Here is a 21,250-nt window from a genome sequence, read left to right on the forward strand (position 1 = left end):
CGACCATGACCAACCGCCACAGTAGTTGTAGCGGTGGCGACGGCGAGCAGGGACTCCCGCTCTCTCTCCGTCGTGTGTCTCTCTCTGTCTCTCTCTCTCTCCCGGGCCCGTCCGTTGAGTCTCCCACGCGCCTCGGCTACAAGATGAGCATCGAGATCCCGCCGGGTCTGACTGAGCTGCTGCAGGGCTACACGGTGGAGGTGCTGCGGCACCGGCCGCCGGACCTGCTGGCCTTCGCCGCCGAGTACTTTGCCAAGCCGCGCTCTCCTTCCTGCCTCGCTTTGCTGCCTCCTCCCCCCCACCCCCAAAGCTTGGAGGTTCCCCGGCGCCGACCCGCAGGTTTGACCCCCTTCTCACACCTGTTCGCGCTCCTTGCACGGTATGGGGCGGATGGGGAGGAACGGGGCTCGCCGCTGCCTCCGCTCGCCCTCCCCCCCTCCGCCGGCGGTCGCGCGATTCTTGGCTTTTTGGCGGTTGGCACAGAAGGAAGGCAAGGGGGAGGGGAAAAAATTGAATCTTACACTTTCCTGCGTCCCTCCCGGCGTGACGCTGCGCGCTGACGTCACGGGGCTGTAATGGTGGTGTGCCTCGAGATTTTTTTCATGAAACAAGTGTGCCTTTGCCCAAAAAAGGTTGGGAAACACTGATATAAAGGGTCATAATAAATAAATAAATGACAATAATAAAGTAGTTTGGGCTGCTGGAGCTAGCTGACAAGATGCATCTTCAGGGAGGTTCAAAGTGTGCTATCGCATACGGGATCCGACACTGCTTTAGGACTAACAATGCCTGTTTGTGCGTCCGCTTGCTTTCTACTTCATCTGTTGTTGTTGTTTAGTCGTTTAGTTGTGACCGACTCTTCACGACCCCATGGACCAGAGCACACCAGGCACTCCTGTCTTCCACTGCCTCCCGCAGTTTAGTCAAACTCATGTTGGTAGCTTCAAAAACACTGTCCAACCATCTCGTCCTCTGTCGTCCCCTTCTCCTTGTGCCCTCCATCTTTCCCAACATCAGGGTCTCTTCCAGAGAGTCTTCTCTTCTCATGAGGTGGCCAAATATTGGAGCCTCGGCTTCAGGATCTGTCCTTCCAGTGAGCACTCAGGGCTGATTTCCTTAAGAATGGATAGGTTTGATCTTCTTGCAGTCCATGGGACTCTCAAGAGTCTCCTCCAGCACCATAATTCAAAAGCATCAATTCTTCGGCAATCAGCCTTCTTTATGGTCCAGCTCTCACTTCCATACATCACTACTGGGAAAACCATAACTTTAACTATACGGACCTTTGTTGGCAAGGTGATATCTCTGCTTTTTAAGATGCTGTCTAGGTCTACTTCATCTACATATTTGTAAATATATAACACTTGCAAATATGACAAACACGTAATAGATCTCCAGTGTTCTCTCCTCACAAGGAAGCTGACCTTGCTGTCAAATGTATTCCCACTGAAGGACCTGGATGGGGGTTACGGTTGCTGAATAATATTGGCCTCCAGGCTGCAGTCATGGCCAAGACAATGACTACATACATGCGAGGCTGTGCCTGCAATACAATATCCTTTTCTGCATCAGGAAAGTTATATGCATCATTTTATGGGCTTGACACCAAGTATAGGCTTTTTGGTTTCACCCGGTTTTTGACCATCTATTGTTTCACCCAGGTTTTCCTCCATATGCAACAAGTTTCAGAAAAGTACATAATTTGGTAAAGTAATCTCTGCGGCAGGAGGAGTCCACTGCACACTTTTTAAAATGAGCAACATATGAGAAAGCACATGAAATGCTAAATACAGTCAGTAAATGTAGTTGTGAAAAGTGCTCAGAGGGAAGATAATACCTTAAGAGTTTTGAGCCCCGGCTTCAGTTCAGGGATGACCTAATTACAGTGCCTTTTTTTAGTAGACTCCTACTTTCACAATATGCCTCTGTCGGTAAAGTGTACCGGTTTAATTCCCTCAATCTTACGTCTGTCTATCTTTTCATTTTCATAATGCTGCATATCAGGCACATAAGAAACCAACTGTATATTCACTGTTGTTGTTTAGTCATTTAGTCGTGTCCAACTCTTTGTGACCCCATGGACCAGAGCACGCCAGGCACTCCTGTCTTCCACTGCCTCCCGCAGTTTGGTCAGACTCATGCTGGTAGCTTCGAGAACACTGTCCGCCCATCTCGTCCTCTGTCGCCCCCTTCTCCTTGTGCCCTCCATCTTTCCCAACATCAGGGTCTTTTCCAGGGAGTCTTCTCTTCTCATGAGGCGGCCAAAGTATTGGAGCCTCAGCTTCAGGATCTGTCCTTCCAGTGAGCACCCAGGGCTGATTTCCTTCAGAATGGATTGGTTTGATCTTCTTGCTGTCCATGGGACTCTCAAGAGTCTCCTCCAGCACCAGAATTCAAAAGCATCAATTCTTCGGTGATCAGCTTTATTTATGGTCCAGCTCTCACTTCCATACATCACTACTGGGAAAACCATAGTATAGTTATGTGGGGGCTTTTTGGGGGGGGAGTTTTAATTTGAGGAAGACACAAAGATGGCACGCAAGGGCCAACAAATGGGTAGTTTGCAAGGCCATCTCTTTTCTGAAGCAATCACTAGCACCGTAAATTGCAGGTACTCCGCCCCACCCCCAGGATGCCCAGTGACGACCACCAACATCATTTATGAGGCCCACATACGTAAGTCAATAATTAGGCACAATGGATGGTGACTCAAGTTGCAGTAAACAGAACTAAATGACCCATAAAGTCCTTTCCAACTTTATGCTTGTATGAGTTATTCTAGATTTATTTGAACTTAAGCATGACTGACTTTGCCCTCTGATCTGATCCTCTGTTATCCTCCCTTAATTAAATCCCCAGAAAAGAGGATAAAGTAGCTATCTTAAACTCTGCTTACATTAAGGAAAATGCTCCAAGTTCTAAAAATATTCCTCGATTATTATTCTGGCTGAAATCATCAAACTTTTTCCTGTAACCTAGATTATAAGCACCAAAGCATCTTGAGCTACTCCAATGCTATTAGTAGAGTCATAACATGACATGTGCTAATTCTTCTGCCGCCACTAAAAATAATGCTTACAGGGACCTAGACAATGATCACGTTTTCCCCCCAGAAGCCTTTTTTTTATCAGAAGTGTATCTGCTGGGCACTTTAATTTTACGAAATTAAAATCAACAAAGGAAATGTCTTTCATTTCAAACTGAAAATCCTGGTGCTCAAATCATATACCGTACTTGTGTGCACCCACAACCAGATTTTAACAATATATGGGGGCAAAGGCGCATGTCAGCAATGATGCCAAGTCAACAACGTACAATACACAAGCAAGAATTGTTTGTGGATTTATTACCTGCTATTCACGACAAATGGTAACCAGTTTAGGCGAAAAGCAGCATAAAACTATCTAAATAACAGGTGGGGGCTTGTTAGAGAAAGGATAGTAGTACCTCTGGTGGGGGACATGCTGTGTTTCTTCTCGAGTAGTTTGTCCACCTTTGGTCCATAGCTGTCAACGTTTCCCATTTTTTAAGGGAAATTCCCTTATTCCGAATAGGATTCCTTGCAAGAAAAGGGAAAAGTTGACAGCAATGCTTTGGTCCCACCCTGCACTCAACTCCCACCTGCGGCTCCAAGAAGCTGTCAGCATTCGGCAGTGGCCACATCCCAGGAAATGGCTTCAATTGGCTGGCTAAACCAGGTGAGGGTAGCCAATGGGTCTCAAAACCTCCGTGAGTTAGGGAATTCCCCTGCATACTAAGACAGGCTCTTGTGGACTGACCAGATAAGACTAATAGGGGGCCCAATGGTCAAGAAGGGGGTTTCTGCATGTGCTGTACAGGGAAGTGAGGGGCAGATCATCAGCCTGGGAAGGTAGTCCACCTAGGAGAAGGAAAACTCTGATCCTAAACCTCTGCTGGACCTCCATACACGCTGCCCAGGCTTGAACCATGGGGAAATAACTTCAGTACAACTAACAAGCAGTTTGGATTCACCCCCAGAGTTGAACTCTACTGTCTTTTGAGGCAGATGGATGCCAACTCCACCACAACAACAACCATCACCCGACAGATTGGGATCTGAAGAATTGTACAATAGGTTCCAAATGCCCACGGCTGATGTTCCCTCCATGTCAAGCACATGAAGGTGCTGTACATATACAAAGAGGCAGTGGGACCATGCGCCACTGGCTCAGCCCTGGCACTGTATGCCTTCCACACACCTGCTGTCGATTCTTTATCATGGATGTCTACATTGGTGAATCCCATGTGCAAAGTCCTCAGTGCAAGTAGGCTTCAGCGTAGGCTGGAACCCTATTGCACAGAACCAGCTGGAGTCCTATTTATTTCTGCAAGCTTTTATGTGATGTATATGATGTATTTTTAGGGAACTGCCAACAGTATCTGTTGGCTATAGTATGAATTTTTCAGGTGTGCTTATCTGCTCTTCTAGCGTTTTACTGTATTATTTATGATATGCTATGGTTTTATATGTTTATAACCCACCAACAACGATGAGTGAGATATCCCACCCTCAATAACTCAAAGAAGCATGACTAGAACAATTTTATACGACCTTGTCTCCATGTACTACTTATTAAATTGTGTTCTAAGAAAGCCAACAAGATAGTAAAGATCTCCATGTTGCATCTAAACATAAAATATTTGTTAACAGCTTAGCATATGGCTGCTGGGGCTTTAATAAGGAAATAAATACAAGTTGCTCTGCTGAAACAGCCACCACAAAAGGAATGGAATGCTTCTCTCTGCAATGTCAGCTGCCTTGTTTGTGAGCTTTATTTACGTTCTGTTGCTCTTGCATGCAGCTGTGCATGCAGTTATGAAGAACGAAACCTACTGCGCCCCTACACATGGATGTTTAAGGATGAACAGGTCCAGGAAATCCTCATTAATTGAGCTAAAAGTGTGCCACCTATTTGGCAGAAAGGGCACTCTGTTGTAGACTATGGGGAAACTGGCTGTTTGTTATGATCTGCCAGAAGAGGATGTGCCCCTTTTGCTTCCTATACATTATGTCTTTCCATTAAAAGCTGGGGCTTTTGTGTTGAGGGGATTACTGAGGGGCACAAAATCATTACCTCTCTGTGTAAAGAAAGATTGGCAGTGCTTTCTCTGTCGCTTCAGATCGATACAGATCCAGGCAGGTGCTGTTTGTGTTTATACTTCAAAAGTACCTGGAGACTGTGCTTGTATTTCTCAAAAACCCCAGGGAGAGAGCTAAAAGAATCTGGAAACAAAGCAACTGTCAGTTTTGTATCTTCCATCATGTGGGAGTGTAGAAACCTGCACTTGGGAATTAAGAAAAAAGATATGAAATAGGTGGATCTAAGGAACGCTGTAGTCAAAACCACAGCAGCCTTCTGCCTCTCGCCATAAGGAGGTAAACACAGTTAAAGATGTGAATAATATATTCCCCCCTCCCAAAGGCTCACATCATGTTAATCTGAAGTAGGGTTGCCACTTTTCTTCTTCCAACAGAAATTCGGAATCTTTAGCATATAACTGACAGGCAGAAATGGAATAAGTGCAGTGTTTCCTGACACAGAGAAGGGAGATGACACACGTGTTGAATTTCTGTCAGTCATGCAAATACTGAAGTCACGGAGATTTTCTCAAGACAAGTTGATGGCAACCTTAAGTAAGGAAGACTTACAAGTGCCAGAAAGAGTCAAACAGTATGAGCAGGTTGTTTTGAAAAAGAGACACTTTCTACAAGTTGAAATTTTAAAATCTGCTTTTCTTAAGAAAGCATATAAATATAAGATTACTTTTTTAAATGGCTTTTTTAAAATTCACCCTGCAAGGTCAGAGGTTAAGTGATACACAGCACTTTGTCCAATGAACCCTTTCCCCATTACGCCATGTTCTTTCTTTGATTCTGAATGTACACACCCCTCTAAATGCAAGGGTTCTTTAGCACTGCTGAAACATTGATCTGCCACAACAAGCTGGAAATCCAATTATAACTGTGGTTCCAAATGGCACTTTTATCATCGTTAATATCCACAAAATGTGTGCAGTGGGAGATGCAAAAAGTGGGTGGTACTGCTGACCTCGGATTTCAGTAAGTTCTGAAGAATGCTTATTAAGAAGTCCTGTTCAGTGCAAGAAGACATATTTCTTAGGACTGCAGCCTCTCCTATGGTGCAGGATTTTGTTTAAAAAAATTACACTGCCTGTGCTGTGCCTAAGCATTAATAGAAGTGAAGAAAAACATTAATACTTAGCATCCTTGAGCTAGTTTTATGAAGCGCTGGTAATATTTACTCCTCCTTGTTGGTCTATACTGTGCAATGGGACTTACTCCCTGGAAGGTGTGCTTAAGTTTGCTTCTGGAGAGCAAGTCAGCCAGTGAGAACGGTGTGTGCCATCTGAAGGACAAAAGGCCACTGTCACTTGTTCCTGCTCTATTTCCTACTGTCTGGAAGGGCGCTGCTATCTCTTTGTGCAGATGGTATGGCTACAATTAAACTTCAGAGCGTGCAGAAGGACTTGCCGTGTAAGGATGTGCCAGCAAGTGTCCCAGGGCTGAAATGGGCTTCTCACTGCCTCAGGGACCAGAATCTGTAAGGTGGTTAGCTGCAGAAGAGGACCTGGCTCCTGCAACTCTAATAGTTGTGAGGAAGGAATTTCAGCAGGTGTAGCAGAAATGTGTGTGTGTGTGTGTGTGCATGCATGCATGAGAAGAAAATTCAGACAGAAGGAAGAGAAAGGAGGATATATATTGTACAGTGGTGCCTCGCAAGACGAAAAGAATCCATTCTGCGAGTCTCTTCGTCTAGCGGTTTTTCCGTCTTGCGAAGCAAGCCCATTGACGGATTAGCGGATTAGCGCTATTAGCGGCTTATCGGCTTAGCGGATAAGCGGCTTAGAAAAAGGAAAAAAACCCCCGCAGGAACTCGCAAGACATTTTCGTCTTGAGAAGCAAGCCCATAGGAAATTCGTTTTGCGAAGCACCTCCAAAACGGAAAACTCTTTCGTCTAGCGAGTCTTCTGTCTTGCGAGGCATTCGTCTTGCGGGGCACCACTGTAATTTTAAAAAGTGTATTCCATGTCTGGAATGGTCTTTATGATATATATTCATTGAAGAAAGAACTTTCTTTGTTTTGTTTAAAGGCCAAAAAGGAATTTGCATATTTAATGCTTGTTTCTGATTACTCAGAGACAATGTTGTGTTCTGTTCCATTAGGCAATGAAACATACTCTTGTGCTCTCAAAATATTGATTGAAACATTTCCCTCCTAGCTGCATAACCTAAACTATGCCATTTATTATTACGACTTGAATCTTTTGTGACGCTCCCTAATAAATATTTCACCACAATTTGCATGCGAAAAGATGAGGACCAAATGCTAATTGAGCCGAAGCGTGAAAGCAATGTCTAACTTAAGACATGATTAACAACGCACAAGCTTGATCTTCAAGTTGTTATTTATCGCTTTTCTAGCACTTCTTCAGTATGCAAAGCTCCAGTTCTGATCTAATTTACATTAAGCAATTTAAATACACAACACTAAACATGCACTGTTGGATCAAAGCAAAGAAGTCATGTCTGCTAAGCTCATTCATAAAAATATTCAAAACACAGTATCCCTAAACTCCATTAGAATACTGTTCTCCAATTTTATGCAAATTACTGAGCATAGTAGGCGGTATAGCAGCTACATTCTCACACAACACTAAACCATGCTTAGGAGCTACATATGTGGATGAGCCTGAACAACGTTTCTGGCTCACATGTTGTTGTTTAGTCGTGTCCGACTCTTCGTGACCCCATGGACCAGAGCACGCCAGGCACTCCTGTCTTCCACTGCCTCCCGCAGTTTAGTCAAACTCATGTTTGTAGCTTCGAGAACACTGTCCGCCCATCTCGTCCTCTGTCATCCCCTTCTCCTTGTGCCCTCCATCTTTCCCAACATCAGGGTCTTTTCCAGGGAGTCTTCTCTTCTCATGAGGTGGCCAAAGTATTGGAGCCTTGGCTTCAGGATCTGTCCTTCCAGTGAGCACTCAGGGCTGATTTCCTTCAGAATGGAGAGGTTTGATCTTCTTGCAGTCCATGGGACTCTCAAGAGTCTCCTCCAGCACCATAATTCAAAAGCATCAATTCTTTGGCGATCAGCCTTCTTTATGGTCCAGCTCTCACTTCCCTGGCTCACATGTGACACCCCTATTGCTACACTTCCACAGAGTTTTGTTTCACTTTTAAAAAGTCATAGCTTAGCATTAAACCAGGGTTCCTGACTTAAAACAAACTCTTTAAAGAAGTTTAAACTTTTAACAGCACAGAGATTCATGACCCATGGTAAAACTTGGTTTGTTATGAAGCCTAACAGAGCTTGTTAAACCAGGATCCCTGGTTCAAACATATCACCAAGTCAGGAACTTCAAAAGAAAAACTCAGCTGCACAGGAGGAAGTGATGAATGGAAGAGGAGAAGGAGTGTGCAAGCTCGACGCTTTGCTTGGGCTCATTCAGGCACTCCTAAACCATGGTTTAGTGCTCTGTACTCACTATGTTGTCAGCAGGAAACAATGGTTGTTAGCATTTAGCGGGTAGTGGTTTGCCTGATGGGTTGAAACTGGAATGGCTACTTCCTGGCAACGTTGTCACTGCTGCTTACTGGGAAACAGAGGGACAAGGTGGTTATGCTGGTGCGAGCACGCTGGCAGAGCCCCAGTGCAGTTGCACAACCTCGGCTTCACTGCCATCTTGCTCCTGACAGCTGTGCTAATGCCAGGAAGCTAGCATTGGAGTTCTACACCACCAGGCAAGATGCTTCTTCTGTATAACTATGCAGCCAATGCTTAAAAGCCTACACCACTCTATACCACCAAGGCACGGCTTCTGATTGGCTGCAGGAGAATCCTGCAGCCAATCGGAAGTCGCGCCAGACGTTCATCTTCACTTCCAGTTTCGATCGTTTGGGAGCCAAGGCATTTGAGACCCAAGGTATGGCTGTAAATGATGTCAATTTTTATCAGTTTTCCCCATAAGGCTAGACCACTAAAGTTTATGGTGCTTTTGCAATTCCAGGACTCTCTCACAGGTTGAGAATGGGGTCTTCACAAACAGGCTGTGCGGTTATTATTAAAAATTGTTTTAACAATGTCTCTTAGGGGTGAATGAGATGGAGAATTACTATATTAATCTGGTGTGTGCGTGGTGTATCTGTGCCAAACACTAAAACTTTACTGAGCTTGCAGGAAACAGTGCTGTTTTAACGCACTCTGTGTGGCCCTTGAAGATGGTTCAGAAGCTGCAACTGGTGTAGAACACAGAGGATAGGATGCTGACATCCGTTCTTAAAAAAAGCTGCACTGGTACTTCTGAGCCCAATTCAAGATGCTTATGTTGACATAGGTAAAGGTATAGGGACCCCTGACCATTAGGTCCAGTCGTGACCGCCTCTGGGGTTGCGGCGCTCATCTCGCTTTATTGGCTGAGGGAGCCAGAGTACAGCTTCCGGGTCATGTGGCCAGCATGACTAAGCCGCTTCTGGAGAACCAGAGCAGCGCACGAAAACGCCGTTTACCTTCCCACTGGAGTGGTACCTATTTATCTACTTGCACTTTGACGTGCTTTCGAACTGCTAGGTTGGCAGGAGCAGGGACCGAGCAACGGGAGCTCACCCCGTTGCGGGGATTTGAACCACCAACCTTCCGATCGGCAAGCCCTAGGCTCTGTGGTTTAACCCACAGCACCACCCGTGTCCCTCCTATGTTGACATACAAAGCCCTAAATGTCTTGGGCTCCGAATATCTGAAGGCGTGCCTCTTCCTATATACACCTGCAACAGGTGCCCTGCTGGCACTTTTGCTGCTCTGTGAAGCTTGTGGTACAATGGTGTGTAAGAGGGCAGCTTTGGCAGTAGGATTCTGCCATGCTTCCTCTTCCACAGTGCGGTTATCTCTGGTCAGCTGAGCAAGCAGGTGGGAGAAGGGAGTTCCTGTTGCAGTTCCCCCCTGCAGCTAATTTGATCAGTGATAACAGCTCAGCAATGGGGAGAAGGGGTGCAAGGAGACGGGGTGGGGTGGGCCTGGGGACAGCAGTCAGTTCTGCATCCTTGCCCTAAAGAGGCAATTGATTTTTAGATTAAAGTGTGTATATCAGAGTTTTGCAGTGATTTCGTCTCTTATCAACCAATTGTAAACTTCCACAGAATTGGTGTATGTAAAAAAGTGCATGTAACAGAAAAATAGCTTGAAAAAAGCCACATGAAACATTTAAGCTGCCAAGTAATTCATGTAGCTCATTGTTGATTTGGCAGGCGGTCTTCAAAACATGCTTGAGCTGCTGATTATTCTCAACAGAACACATATAAGAATAATAAAAGGCAGAGGCTTTTTAAAGCATTTGTTCCAATCTAACAAAAGTTAGAAATAGGTATAACTGTACTCCTTTGCACACTGTACTCCTTTGCACACTGAGTGAGACTCAGTGAACACAGTGAAGACTTACTTCCAAGTAAATCTACATAGAATTGAGCTGCAGTCCTCACTGCCCTATAAAGGACTGTAGCCTTACAGTCAATAAATCTTCGGATCTTTGCCAACAATGACAGATTGATTTATCATTTTAAGTTCCTGCAGTTATTGTTTTCACTATTGAGATTTTTTGGGGACTACAAGTTACTTGCGACCTCCAGCCTAATTCTATGCGTGTCTGCTTAGTAGTAAATACTTATTCTGCCTACCGTATTTTTCGCTCTATAAGACACATCAGACCACAAGATGCACCTAGTTTTTGGAGGAGGAAAACAAGAAAAAAATCTCAGAAGCCAGAACAGCAAGAGGGATCCCTGCGCAGTGAAAGCAGCAATCCCTCTTGCCATTCTGGCTTCTGGGATAGCTGCGCAGCCTGCATTCGCTCCATAAGACCCACACACATTTCCCCTTACTTTTTAGGAGGGAAAAAGTGAGTTATAGAGCAAATCCATATGAACAAGCTTGCAGCCTAATTCAAGTCTCGGTGATTTCAGTTGAGACTGGCTTTGGCTGGATTGAAACTAACTGCCTGCTTTTAAAACTAATTCATTGCTGATTATTCTGAAGTAGCTCGCAAATGAAAATGGCAACAGGAAGCTTGTCTAATGCGCGCTAAACTAGTGAATACATAATTGTGCTGACATATACACTGCATCCAAACATATCAAGTCTATAAGTATGCAGTAGTTTCTCTTGCAGACCTATCATATGAATATAAATGATTTGGTTTAATTGGTATATGCCCTATCCAAATTGCAGATGAACACCTCCCGAAATGTTTAGAAAGTTTTGTAATTAGCAATTCCAGAATTAGGATTCCCAAACACTGGTGGCCGACAATGAAATTGTCTAAGTGAGTTGACAAGATAACTTGGTGATCTTTGTCCTTGACTTATACATGTACAATGGAAATTCCTCCTAAGTTTGTGTATGCAGAATCACTGCATGACAGCCGTTAAATCTTAGGATCTTTGCTATCCATGCCTATTGCTCTATCACTTTAAGAGTAATATTCAGTTATTGTTTGCACTATTGATAGATTTTTTAACTGATGAACTCAAAGATCCTGATGAAGGCATAGCACTATGTGAAAAGCACAGGGCTTTCACTTTGAAAATGTGCCACAAATCATAGGTTTGAATCCTGATTGCAGAGAGGGAACATGTTTTGTATGCAAAAGGCTCCAAATTCAACCCCCGTTACCTCCAGTTAGAGGATCACAAGAAGCAGGACTGCCTGTGGCCTTGAGACAGCCACTGCCAACCAAAATAGTCAATGAGTAGCTGTATCAGTGGTTTGGCTCAGTGGCCTATTTTGACATAACACTAAATTATGAATGAGTGGGCATTAACCTTGGGCTTATACACTCCCCTTGGCTGTGAGGGTTTGGAAGCATCCATTTCCTGCCTTTCACTAAGTATTGTTTATTGTGTCTAAAAATGGTGCCAACTATGGCTAGTTTAAACTAGTGGAAGGCAAAACATAGACCAGGTTCTAATGGTAGTTTTCTGGATGACTTACAGTAGATCAGCAAGGGTTTCTGATTCCCAATAATTTAACCATAGCAAGTAAAATTTTATCTCCCTGCCTTTAATGTCACTTATTAGTCTCTGTGTTCCTCTCCTGTAAAATTTGAATATAAATCATTTGCCTTTGACCAGGTCTTTGTGCATACCCGTATTTTTCGCTCTATAAGACGCACCAGACCACAAGACGCACTTAGTTTTGGGAGAAGGAAAACAAGAAAAAAAAATATTCTGAATCTCAGAAGCCAGAACAGCAAGAGGGATCGCTGCACAGTGAAAGCAGCAATCCCTCTTGCTGTTCTGGCTTCTGGGATAGCTGCGCAGCCTGCATTCACTCCATAACACACACACACATTTCCCCTTACTTTTTAGGAGGGAAAAAGTGAGTCTTATAGAGCAAAAAATACGTTATATTGTTGGCACAAAATTTTGTATTCCAAACCCCTGATCTGTACGAAGATGTAGCTATGTACTCATATCTTCAGGTTATTTCAGTGTCTGATTTATGTCAGACAGTTCCAGCCCGCGAGCCACCATGTTGCACCTGGCCCTGGTTTCTAGGAAAAACACATTGTAGATACCACAAGCCTGAAGTCTGAAAAGCACTGGTTTAAATTATAGTTCATTAACAAGCCAGGTTCATAAACCATAGTTTGAGATATGGTTTAAACTAATCACAGTCTGTGTGATGTACCAAGAAACTGAAGTTAGTGAAAAACAGGAAGTGGATGCTTTGAACTTCCTCATTGCAGCCTTTTATGGTTTAGCATTATACCTGAAACAGGGACGTATATGGGAGACTCATAAATTCCTTACCTAGATATTACCTCTGTGTAAGAAATTCTGCCCCAATTCCTGTGTGCAACAATTACATGTTTACATATTTGGCTGATAGCTCATGTAGCAAATTATATGGATATGCAATTGAAGAAATAATGACCCATACGTGGGTTACAATGAAAGTTCTATCCAGCTAGGAAAATGTATCACAATCAAATTTGACTAATAGTGGAAACTGATACATAATTTGCAAATTGTTGCCACTTGGGTTCTTGACGAGTAGATTTATTTCCTCAGATTTGGACTACTTAGTGAATTGTTTTCATTGTGAGCTTGGGAGCTATTACAACCAAAAGGTCACCAATAAATAAAGTAACCAAAATAACAATATTTTTTATATGCCTTCATCTACAACTACTTTCTAGAGTGGCAACCTGTAATCAGCGTAACTGGTAATCAACTAAAGCGGGGTTGCTGCTACCTTTTTAAAGGATTGGGCTCAAGTTGGCCAGTCATCCGAAAGCTTTTTGCCAGCATGGGAACAAGAGTGATCATGGCCAAAGTGGTTGTGTACACACAGAGATATACACCACAAATTCACAATATACACACACCACACATAGATGAAGGAAAACTCGTTCACTCTCTCACACTCCTATCTTCAAACACACATCAACTCACTCGCACACACAACACTTGCCCCCACTGCAGTGAAGATTCAAAATGCCCCTCCCATCATCCTAGCAATTCAATGGGGCAATGCTTCCTTCATAATGTTGAGAGGAGAACTTTAAACTTCTCTTGTCAGCCTGGTGCTGTGATGGTGATTCAAATCACCAGCAGCTGTCAGGCCACTTGTAGTGGTTTGGCAGGCTGGACTCAGCCTAATGGGCCACGGTTTGCCACCCTTCAGTGTTTCTCAACCTGTGGGTCCCCAGATGTTGTTGGACTACAACTCCCATCATGACCAGTGGTCAGGGATGATGGGAGTTGTAGTCAACAACACCTGGGGACCCACAGGTTGAGAACCACGTTAACCAATCTAAGAGTCATCTTTTTTTCAGAATGCAGAACCACTTGTAACCTGAGCTGACCCAGCAGCACGGGACTCACATTTTGGAACTCTTTTTCCGTCTCTACCTTACGGATGAACAGATGCAAAGCAGGACAAGGCTCCTATACCTTCAACAGCTTTACGGAAGAGCGATCTTGGGCAAGTGCTGTTTGCAGTGCAGGAACGAGCAGCGAGCGTCACGAGAATGATAACTCCAGTGGCGTAGCGTGGGGGGTGCAGGGGGGCCGGCCGCACCGGGCGCAACATCTGGGGGTTAGTGTTAGAGGGCGCAAATCCACGGGTTAGGGGGCGCAAATCCACGGGTTAGGGGACGCAAATCCACGGGTTGGGGGTGCAAATTACTTGCCTTGCCCCGGGTGCTGACAACCCACGCTACGCCACTGGCTAACTCAACTCAGCACTGGGGGCTGCTTCAGAGGCAGTAACCATACAAGGAAGAACACACACACACACACACACAAACACACACACACGTGGCTGCAGCTAAATGCACAGATGTTCCACATACTAGAACTGAGGAGGTTCATCAAGAGAGACTGTAAGCATCTCCTCTTATTCCCCACTACTCTTCCTGTAAGTAATAGGGTAGGCACCAGTGCTCCCTGGGACACCATGTACTGCAGCCACCAAGGTCCCTGTTTTTAGCTGTGCTTTTGTCTCAAACTAGGAAAATGAGCATGGCAATAAAAAGGCAGGCAAGTGAGGAGGTCTCCTGCTAGCAAGGCCACCAGATTGATTAGGATATTTCCTTTAGTGTGCTTTAGCAGCCAAGGCTGAAGTAAAATGGGGATAGCAGAGTGTCTATCCCCGAAGGAAACTGACAAAGAAGCGTTTAATGGAGTTTGTCTTCTACATAGGTTCGGAAAGGATTTCAAAACTGACCTAATCTGCCCGTTTAAATATGACACTCACGTGCCGGAGTGCTCCACAAACCTATACTAATATATATGTCCACACAGAATAAATACCATAAACTGCCAAATGAAGTCTATTGGATTCTAAGTTTAGAAGGCACTCACTAACATACATAACGAAGTGGAATTGAAAAGCAAGCTATTTCCCTTTAAATACTATACAAGTCCCAAGCGGCAACCTGCTCTAAATCTAATGATTGCCTCACTTACTGACTGACTTAATGGCACTTTAATTGCAATGGTAATTTCAGGTTAGCTAGACCCTTCAAATTTGGGCCATGCACAGTCCAACTGATTCTCTCCCCCCCCCCCACTTTACTAGAAGTTGGCAAGGGGAAAATGTGCAGATTAGAAATGGAGGGCAAGGAGTGAAATGATTAGAGTGATTCCAGGCCAGGCATTCAAGTACAAACACAACGCTAGGATTACACAAAAAGTCTAAAGGCCCCTCCAGACTGTTTTTTGGGGCAGGTGCATTCTACAAGATGTCATTGGTGCAATAATAGTGCAATCCACACATCCATTCCATTTTATTAGTTGTTCTGTTGTCACATTATTGCCATCTGGAGGGGCACTCTTGTACTCTAGCGCAATAAAAGCAGGAGGGGGTGGGAATAAACCGGAAGATTTGTGCTATAAAAAGTTACAGGATTTCAGCAGGAAGTTATAGGATGGGCAACGATAGCAAACAAAGTAAGTGGGATAGCTCAGTTGGAAGAGCATGAGACTCTTATTTTCAGGGTTCTGGGTTCGAGTCCCAGGCTGGGTAAAAGATTCCTGCATTGCAGGGGGTTGGACTAGATGTTGCTTCCAACCCCCCCCCCCCACAACACCATGAAGGCCCAATAAAAAGGACACCCAGAGGAGTCCTCAGAAGATGTTCACCTACACACCAAAACCTCACATATATACTAGGTAAAGGATAAAAAGTTTACTATCCCCCTTATCTTTCACCCCCCCATCTCTCTTCCCCCCCCCCAACCTTATACTGAATACAATATCGAATATGACTGCTCTGTAAAGAGGACTGTATGGTCTGAAAATAGAGACACTGCATGTACTTTTATACAGTGCTTTTTTCTGGGGGGGACGCAGGGGTACACATACCCCTAAACATTTTGTGAATCTTTGTACTTTTGTCCATTTACTGTATTTATCTCCCCCAATTTGAAATATAAAATGGTGATTTTCTTGAGCCAAAATGAAAGTACCACTAAACATTATATATATATATATAGAGAGAGAGAGAGAGAGAGAGAGAGAGAGAGAGTACTGCTTTTATAACCCCAGAAAATCTTTAATAAAAACTATTTGAAAAGGAGATGTTCCCCTTTCCCTAGAAGGTGGAGGCTAGAGGCGTATCCCAAAATGGCGGAACCACTCATAGGCCACCCTGAAAGCTGAAACGTGGTAGTCCATGGACACACAAATATATAATAAAACTAGCTGGAAGTTTATCTCCCCCCCTCCAAAAAGTGGTCAGAGATTAGGGGAATTGTAGTCCAAAAACAGCTGGAGACCCAAGTTTGGGAATCCCTGCTTTAGCTTCACACCATTGTTTTATCCCCTGCTGTCCACATGTTGGGCAATATTGATGAGGCCAGTGGCAGCCCTGTTTACGGAAGTTTTTAATGTCTGATGTTTTATTGTATTTTTAATATTTTGTCGGAAGCTGCCCAGAGTGGCTGGGGCAACCCGGCCAGATGGGTGGGGTACAAATAATAAATTATTATTATTTATTATTATATCTCGTGACGTGAAGCTGACCTCGTGACAGAGGCCAGCATTCCATCCAGCCTTCCCCCCAACCAAAACCGCACATGGGACAAAACGTCGCCATGTGGGCTGTTAGAGGCACAGCGGCCTCTCAAGGCTCGGCTCTGGGGTGTCCAGAGCGCATGCCCAGCAACCCTGAGGGGCGACGCATGCGTCTGGACTATGTGAAGCCTCCCACCAAGCGCAGAGCAGGCCGCGCTGAAGTAACTGTGGGGTAAATGTGCCCCTGAAGGACCAGGTGCACAGCCTGGAAGTCATTCTGGACTCACAGCTGTCCATGGAGGCACAGGTCAGTTCTGTGTCCAGGGCAGCTGTTTACCAGCTACATTTGGTACGCAGGCTGAGACCCTATCTGCCTGCGGACTGTCTCGCCAGAGTGGTGCATGCTCTAGTGATCTCCCGCTTAGACTACTGCAATGTGCTCTACGTGGGGCTACCTTTGATGGTGATCCGGAAACTACAACTAATCCAGAATGCGGCAGCTAGACTGGTGACTGGGAGCGGCCGCCGAGACCATATAACACCGGTCCTGAAAGCCCTACATTGGCTCTCAGTACGTTTCCGAGCACAATTCAAAGTGTTGGTGCTGACCTTTAAAGCCCTAAACGGCCTCAGTCCTGTGTACCTGAAGGAGCATCTCCACTCCCATCGTTCAGCCCAGACACTGAGCTCCAGCTCCGAGGCATTCTGGCTGTTCCCTCATTGCGAGAAGTGAGGTTACAGGGAGCCAGGCACAGGGCCTTCTCGGTGGTGGCGCCCACCCTGTTGAACGCCCTCCCATCAGACGTTAAACAACTACCTGACTTTTAGAAAACATCTGAAGGCAGCCCTTTTTAGGGAAGTTTTTAATGTTTGATGTTTTATTGTGCTATTAATTTTCCATTGAGCGTAGTAGTAGTAGTAGTAGTAATAGTAATAATAATAATAATAATCAACACCTCCAGGCTCGGCTCCGGGGAATCCAGAGCGCGCCCAGCAGCCCCGCGAGGCGGCCCACGCGCCTGGCCCGCGCTAAGCCTTCCGCCAAGCGCGGAGCATCCGCTCAGAGGTAAAAAGGGACGGTCTCCGGGGCTGCGGCCAAGCCTTCCGAGCCCCTCGGGGAAGCGCAAGCTTACCTTCGGGATTGGCGCTGATGAAGACCCTGACGCTTCTCCCGCTGGGCGCCAAGTGCAAGGGCAGCGCCGAGAGGTTCCCGGAGAACGCCGCCCTGCGCAGCGCCGAGTCCCGCGGGGAGGGCAGCTTGCCGGCCGCGCCGCCCGGCCACATCGCCGTCGCCGTCTCTCTTCCTCCACCTCCTCCTCCTCCTCCTCCTCCGCCTCGCCGTCCTCCTTTCCCGGCCGTCCTTTCGCGGAAGGGCGAAGGAAGCGGCGGCCGCAGCTTCCCTCGGGCGCTCGCCTCTTCTTCTTCCTCCTCCTCCGCAGCCCGCCCGGCTCACCACCACCACCGCCGCCGTCGGCGCTCTCCGGCCATGCGGGTCCTCGTCAGCCCGTCGCCGCGCCGCCGCCAGCTCCCCTCGGGGGCCAGCCGCGGCGGGGGCGGCGGGAGGTCACGGGGCGACCGGGAAGAGGAGAGCTTTCAGGCGGCGCTGCGGCGGCTTCGGGAGAAGCAAGAGCGCAGCGCTCTCGGCCGGAGAGGAAAAGTTTGCGCCCCGGGCCAAGCGCTGGGGCGCGTCGTCGAGGCGCGGAGGATAGGCAGGGGCGCGCTGCAATGTCAGGGCCACGCCGGGGCGGGCTTCCCTTCGGCGCCCTGCTCGACTCCGCCGCGCTCGCTGCTCTTCCAAGGCTGCTCAAGTCTCGCAACTCTTGCTCTAGTTCAATGCAAGCGGCGCTTCGAGAGACGACGCCAGTCGGCCGCTTCCTTCTCGCGCGCAAAAAAGCACAAGCAAAAAAAAAAAAAAGGAGATCTGTTTGGATCAGGCGCTAGTCGCTGCTGCGGTTTCCCTCTCGGCTCGGGAAGGCTGCGAAATGGTTTTGCTGAATTGCAATGCCACTTCGAAATCTCCAGGCAGGCAGGCAAACCAGCCACCCAGCCAGCAAGCTCGGGCTGAGCTTTTCTCTTGCAACTCTTCTCTCTCTCTCTCTCTCTCTCTCTCTCTCTCTCTCTCTCTCTCTCTCTCTCTCTCTCTCTCTCTCTCTCTCTCTCTCTCTCTCTCTCTCCTCCAAGTCGTCTTCTCGTCGAAGTTGCTCGTGCAATCTCTCTCCTGCAAACGAGATATTTTTATAGTCCTGCACGGCTCGGGCGCTCCAAATGGGGGGGGGGGGGAGAAAAGAAAAGAAGAGGAGGAGGAAAGAGTTCAGAGAACCCCCTTGGATGTTTTGTTGCAAGGGCACGGCGAGCGCGCGGAAAGCAGCAAAGGTTAGGTATTCACCAAGCGAGAGAAAAGCCCGCTTTGAAGCGTCAAAGCGGCAGACGGGAAGGAAGCGGCGCGCACAATGGAAGCCGGCGAGCTGCTTTGCAGCGGTCAGTGTCCCGGTGTCCCGGCGAGCAGCTCCAATGAAATATGCAGAAAGGTTGATGATGTCTGGCCGGGCTCAGACAGCCGCCGCCGCCGCCTTGCCAGCCTCCTATTGCCGAGACACAAGTCCATACGCAGAGAAACACCCCTGCGCTTCCTCCAGGGGGCGGAGGCGCCTGCCCGGCCCCCAGCCGCAAAGCGTGCCAGGAAAAGACCGCGGCGAGGAGAGCCTGGCCCGGATGATCCGCTGCGAGATGAAGGGGGGCGCCGATCTGGAATCGTCTGCCGGGCTTGAGTGTTTCCCCTTGAGGCAAGAGAGAGACTGTGAGCTCTGGCATCAGATCAGCTGGGCACGGGCAGGGTAAGGAAGCGGGTGCAGAGGCGCACCATGCAGCCTTTGCAGTTGCTCAGCTGCTTTCGGGAGCACTTGGGGCTCACCCAAACTTCGCAAGGTGAAAGTTGTGGGTGATCTCTTTGAATCTCCTGGAAATTTCATAGCACTCAACTCCTAGGGGCTGAGGTTCCCCGCAATTAAATATTTGAGAGGGCCGAGCCCCCACCCCAAGCTGATGGTCATTGCCATTCAAATGGTGTGTGTGTGTGCATTGCATATTGTGATTATGTGGGGCGCAGTTTACCTGCCCCCATTTATTCACGTTGGCACCCTTGCATAGAGTTGGACGGGAGGGCCATCTGTGCCAACCCCCTGCAGTGCAGGAATCCTGCCCACAGCCATCCCTGGGTGGGCTCTAATCACCAGCCTTCTGGTTAACAGCCGGACGCACTGACCCATTGCGCCACAGAGATGGCTGAATGTCAGGTGCTGGGAATCACAAGTGGGGAAAATGCTGCTGTGCTCGAAAGCCAGTATGGTGTAGTGGTTAAGAGCGGTAGACTGGTGAACTGGGTTCGATTCCCCGCTCCTCCACATGCAGCTGCTGGGTGACCTTGGGCCAGTCACACTTCTCTGAAGTCTCTCAGCTCCACTCACCTCACAGAGTGTTTGTTGTGGGGGAGGAAGGGACAGGGGATTGTTAGCTGCTTTGAGACTCCTTAAAAGTAAAGGGTAAAGGGACCCCTGACCATTAGGTCCAGTCATGACCGACTCTGGGGTTGCGGCGCTTATTGTGCTTTATTGCAATTTAGGGCAGCGTGACCAGTTTCACCACACTCTTGTCACAACCATGACATAGTGAATTGAGTAGAACAGAAGTTTGGCCTTGCACAGAGCACCACTGAAATCTGAAAGACCCAAGTCCACCCCTGTTCACGCACGGCTTGCGGGCTTCCTATGGGCATCTGTTTGGCCACAGTGTAACTAGGATGCTGGCCTGATCTAGCAGGGCTCTTCATAATTTCTTATGGCCCTATGCAAACCTAGAAGCCCTTTTTGCATTCAGTTTATAGCAGGATAAGACACAGAAGGTAGGGTTGGGCTAAGATCACAGTGCAGCTAAATCATACATTCTGCAGTAGAAGGGCTCTCAATTCCTCCCAGTCCCATATTAAATCCCATCCTTCAGACTTAAGCACATAATACTGGAAAGGTTCAAATATGACTAATAAGCCAATGTTGACTTCATATTATATGTCCGTCCTGTGGACCCTTACCTGGAAGTATCATTCTTATTATTGGAGATGCATATCATTCAGGTATTCATATAAAGTGCTTCAAGATTACTTTTCTCTTTTAAGGAGATATTTAAAAATATTTTTAAAAGCCTCTGTAGACATATATTAAACAGCTCATTGTATTATCATTGTTCTTTTGAAACTTGAACTTGCGTGGCACATGGATCTTAATGTTAGAACAGTGTAGATGATGGAAGGTTGAAGTGATACAGTAATCCTAGCAGTTACAAATCCAAGTCTACACCATCGTTTTATTTATGGCTGAAACAGATGGCAAACCATTCAGCCAGGAAGCAGGTAGTGTTCAAGAAACAAAACAGAAGATACATTTCTTCAAATCTAGGCCCCGCTTTCGGCTTGTATTAAGGATGATAAAGGGACAAAACAGTTTCTCCCATCCTTTTTGTCGTTCTCTTCTTTTATTTAACTCCATGGACTTTATACTTTGCTATAAACACATATTATTTGCCAATTTATTTATAAACCGGAAGTTACCAAGGCAGTGTAAAACATAATAATTTAAGACAACCCACTAGAACAACATTAACAACCATTAGAATACAAACATTTACTCCCACCATATATGCATC

General features: G+C 46.5%; 1 protein-coding gene across 1 annotated transcript in view; it reads right to left on the reverse strand.

The window, feature by feature from the left end:
* The window catches only part of NWD2 (NACHT and WD repeat domain containing 2), a 63,153-nt gene extending 45,079 nt beyond the window's left edge, over window positions 1-18,074 (reverse strand). The window contains exon 1 of the mRNA XM_081924322.1: window positions 17,689-18,074. Within this exon, the coding sequence (XP_081780448.1) occupies window positions 17,689-17,839 (151 nt within the window). The 5' untranslated portion in view covers window positions 17,840-18,074. The remainder of the gene's footprint in view (window positions 1-17,688) is intronic.
* Window positions 18,075-21,250: the final 3,176 nt, after the last annotated feature.

The sequence above is a fragment of the Podarcis melisellensis genome, assembly GCF_964234715.1.
Source record: "Podarcis melisellensis genome assembly, chromosome: 9".
Classification (NCBI taxonomy): Eukaryota; Metazoa; Chordata; class Lepidosauria; order Squamata; family Lacertidae; genus Podarcis; species Podarcis melisellensis.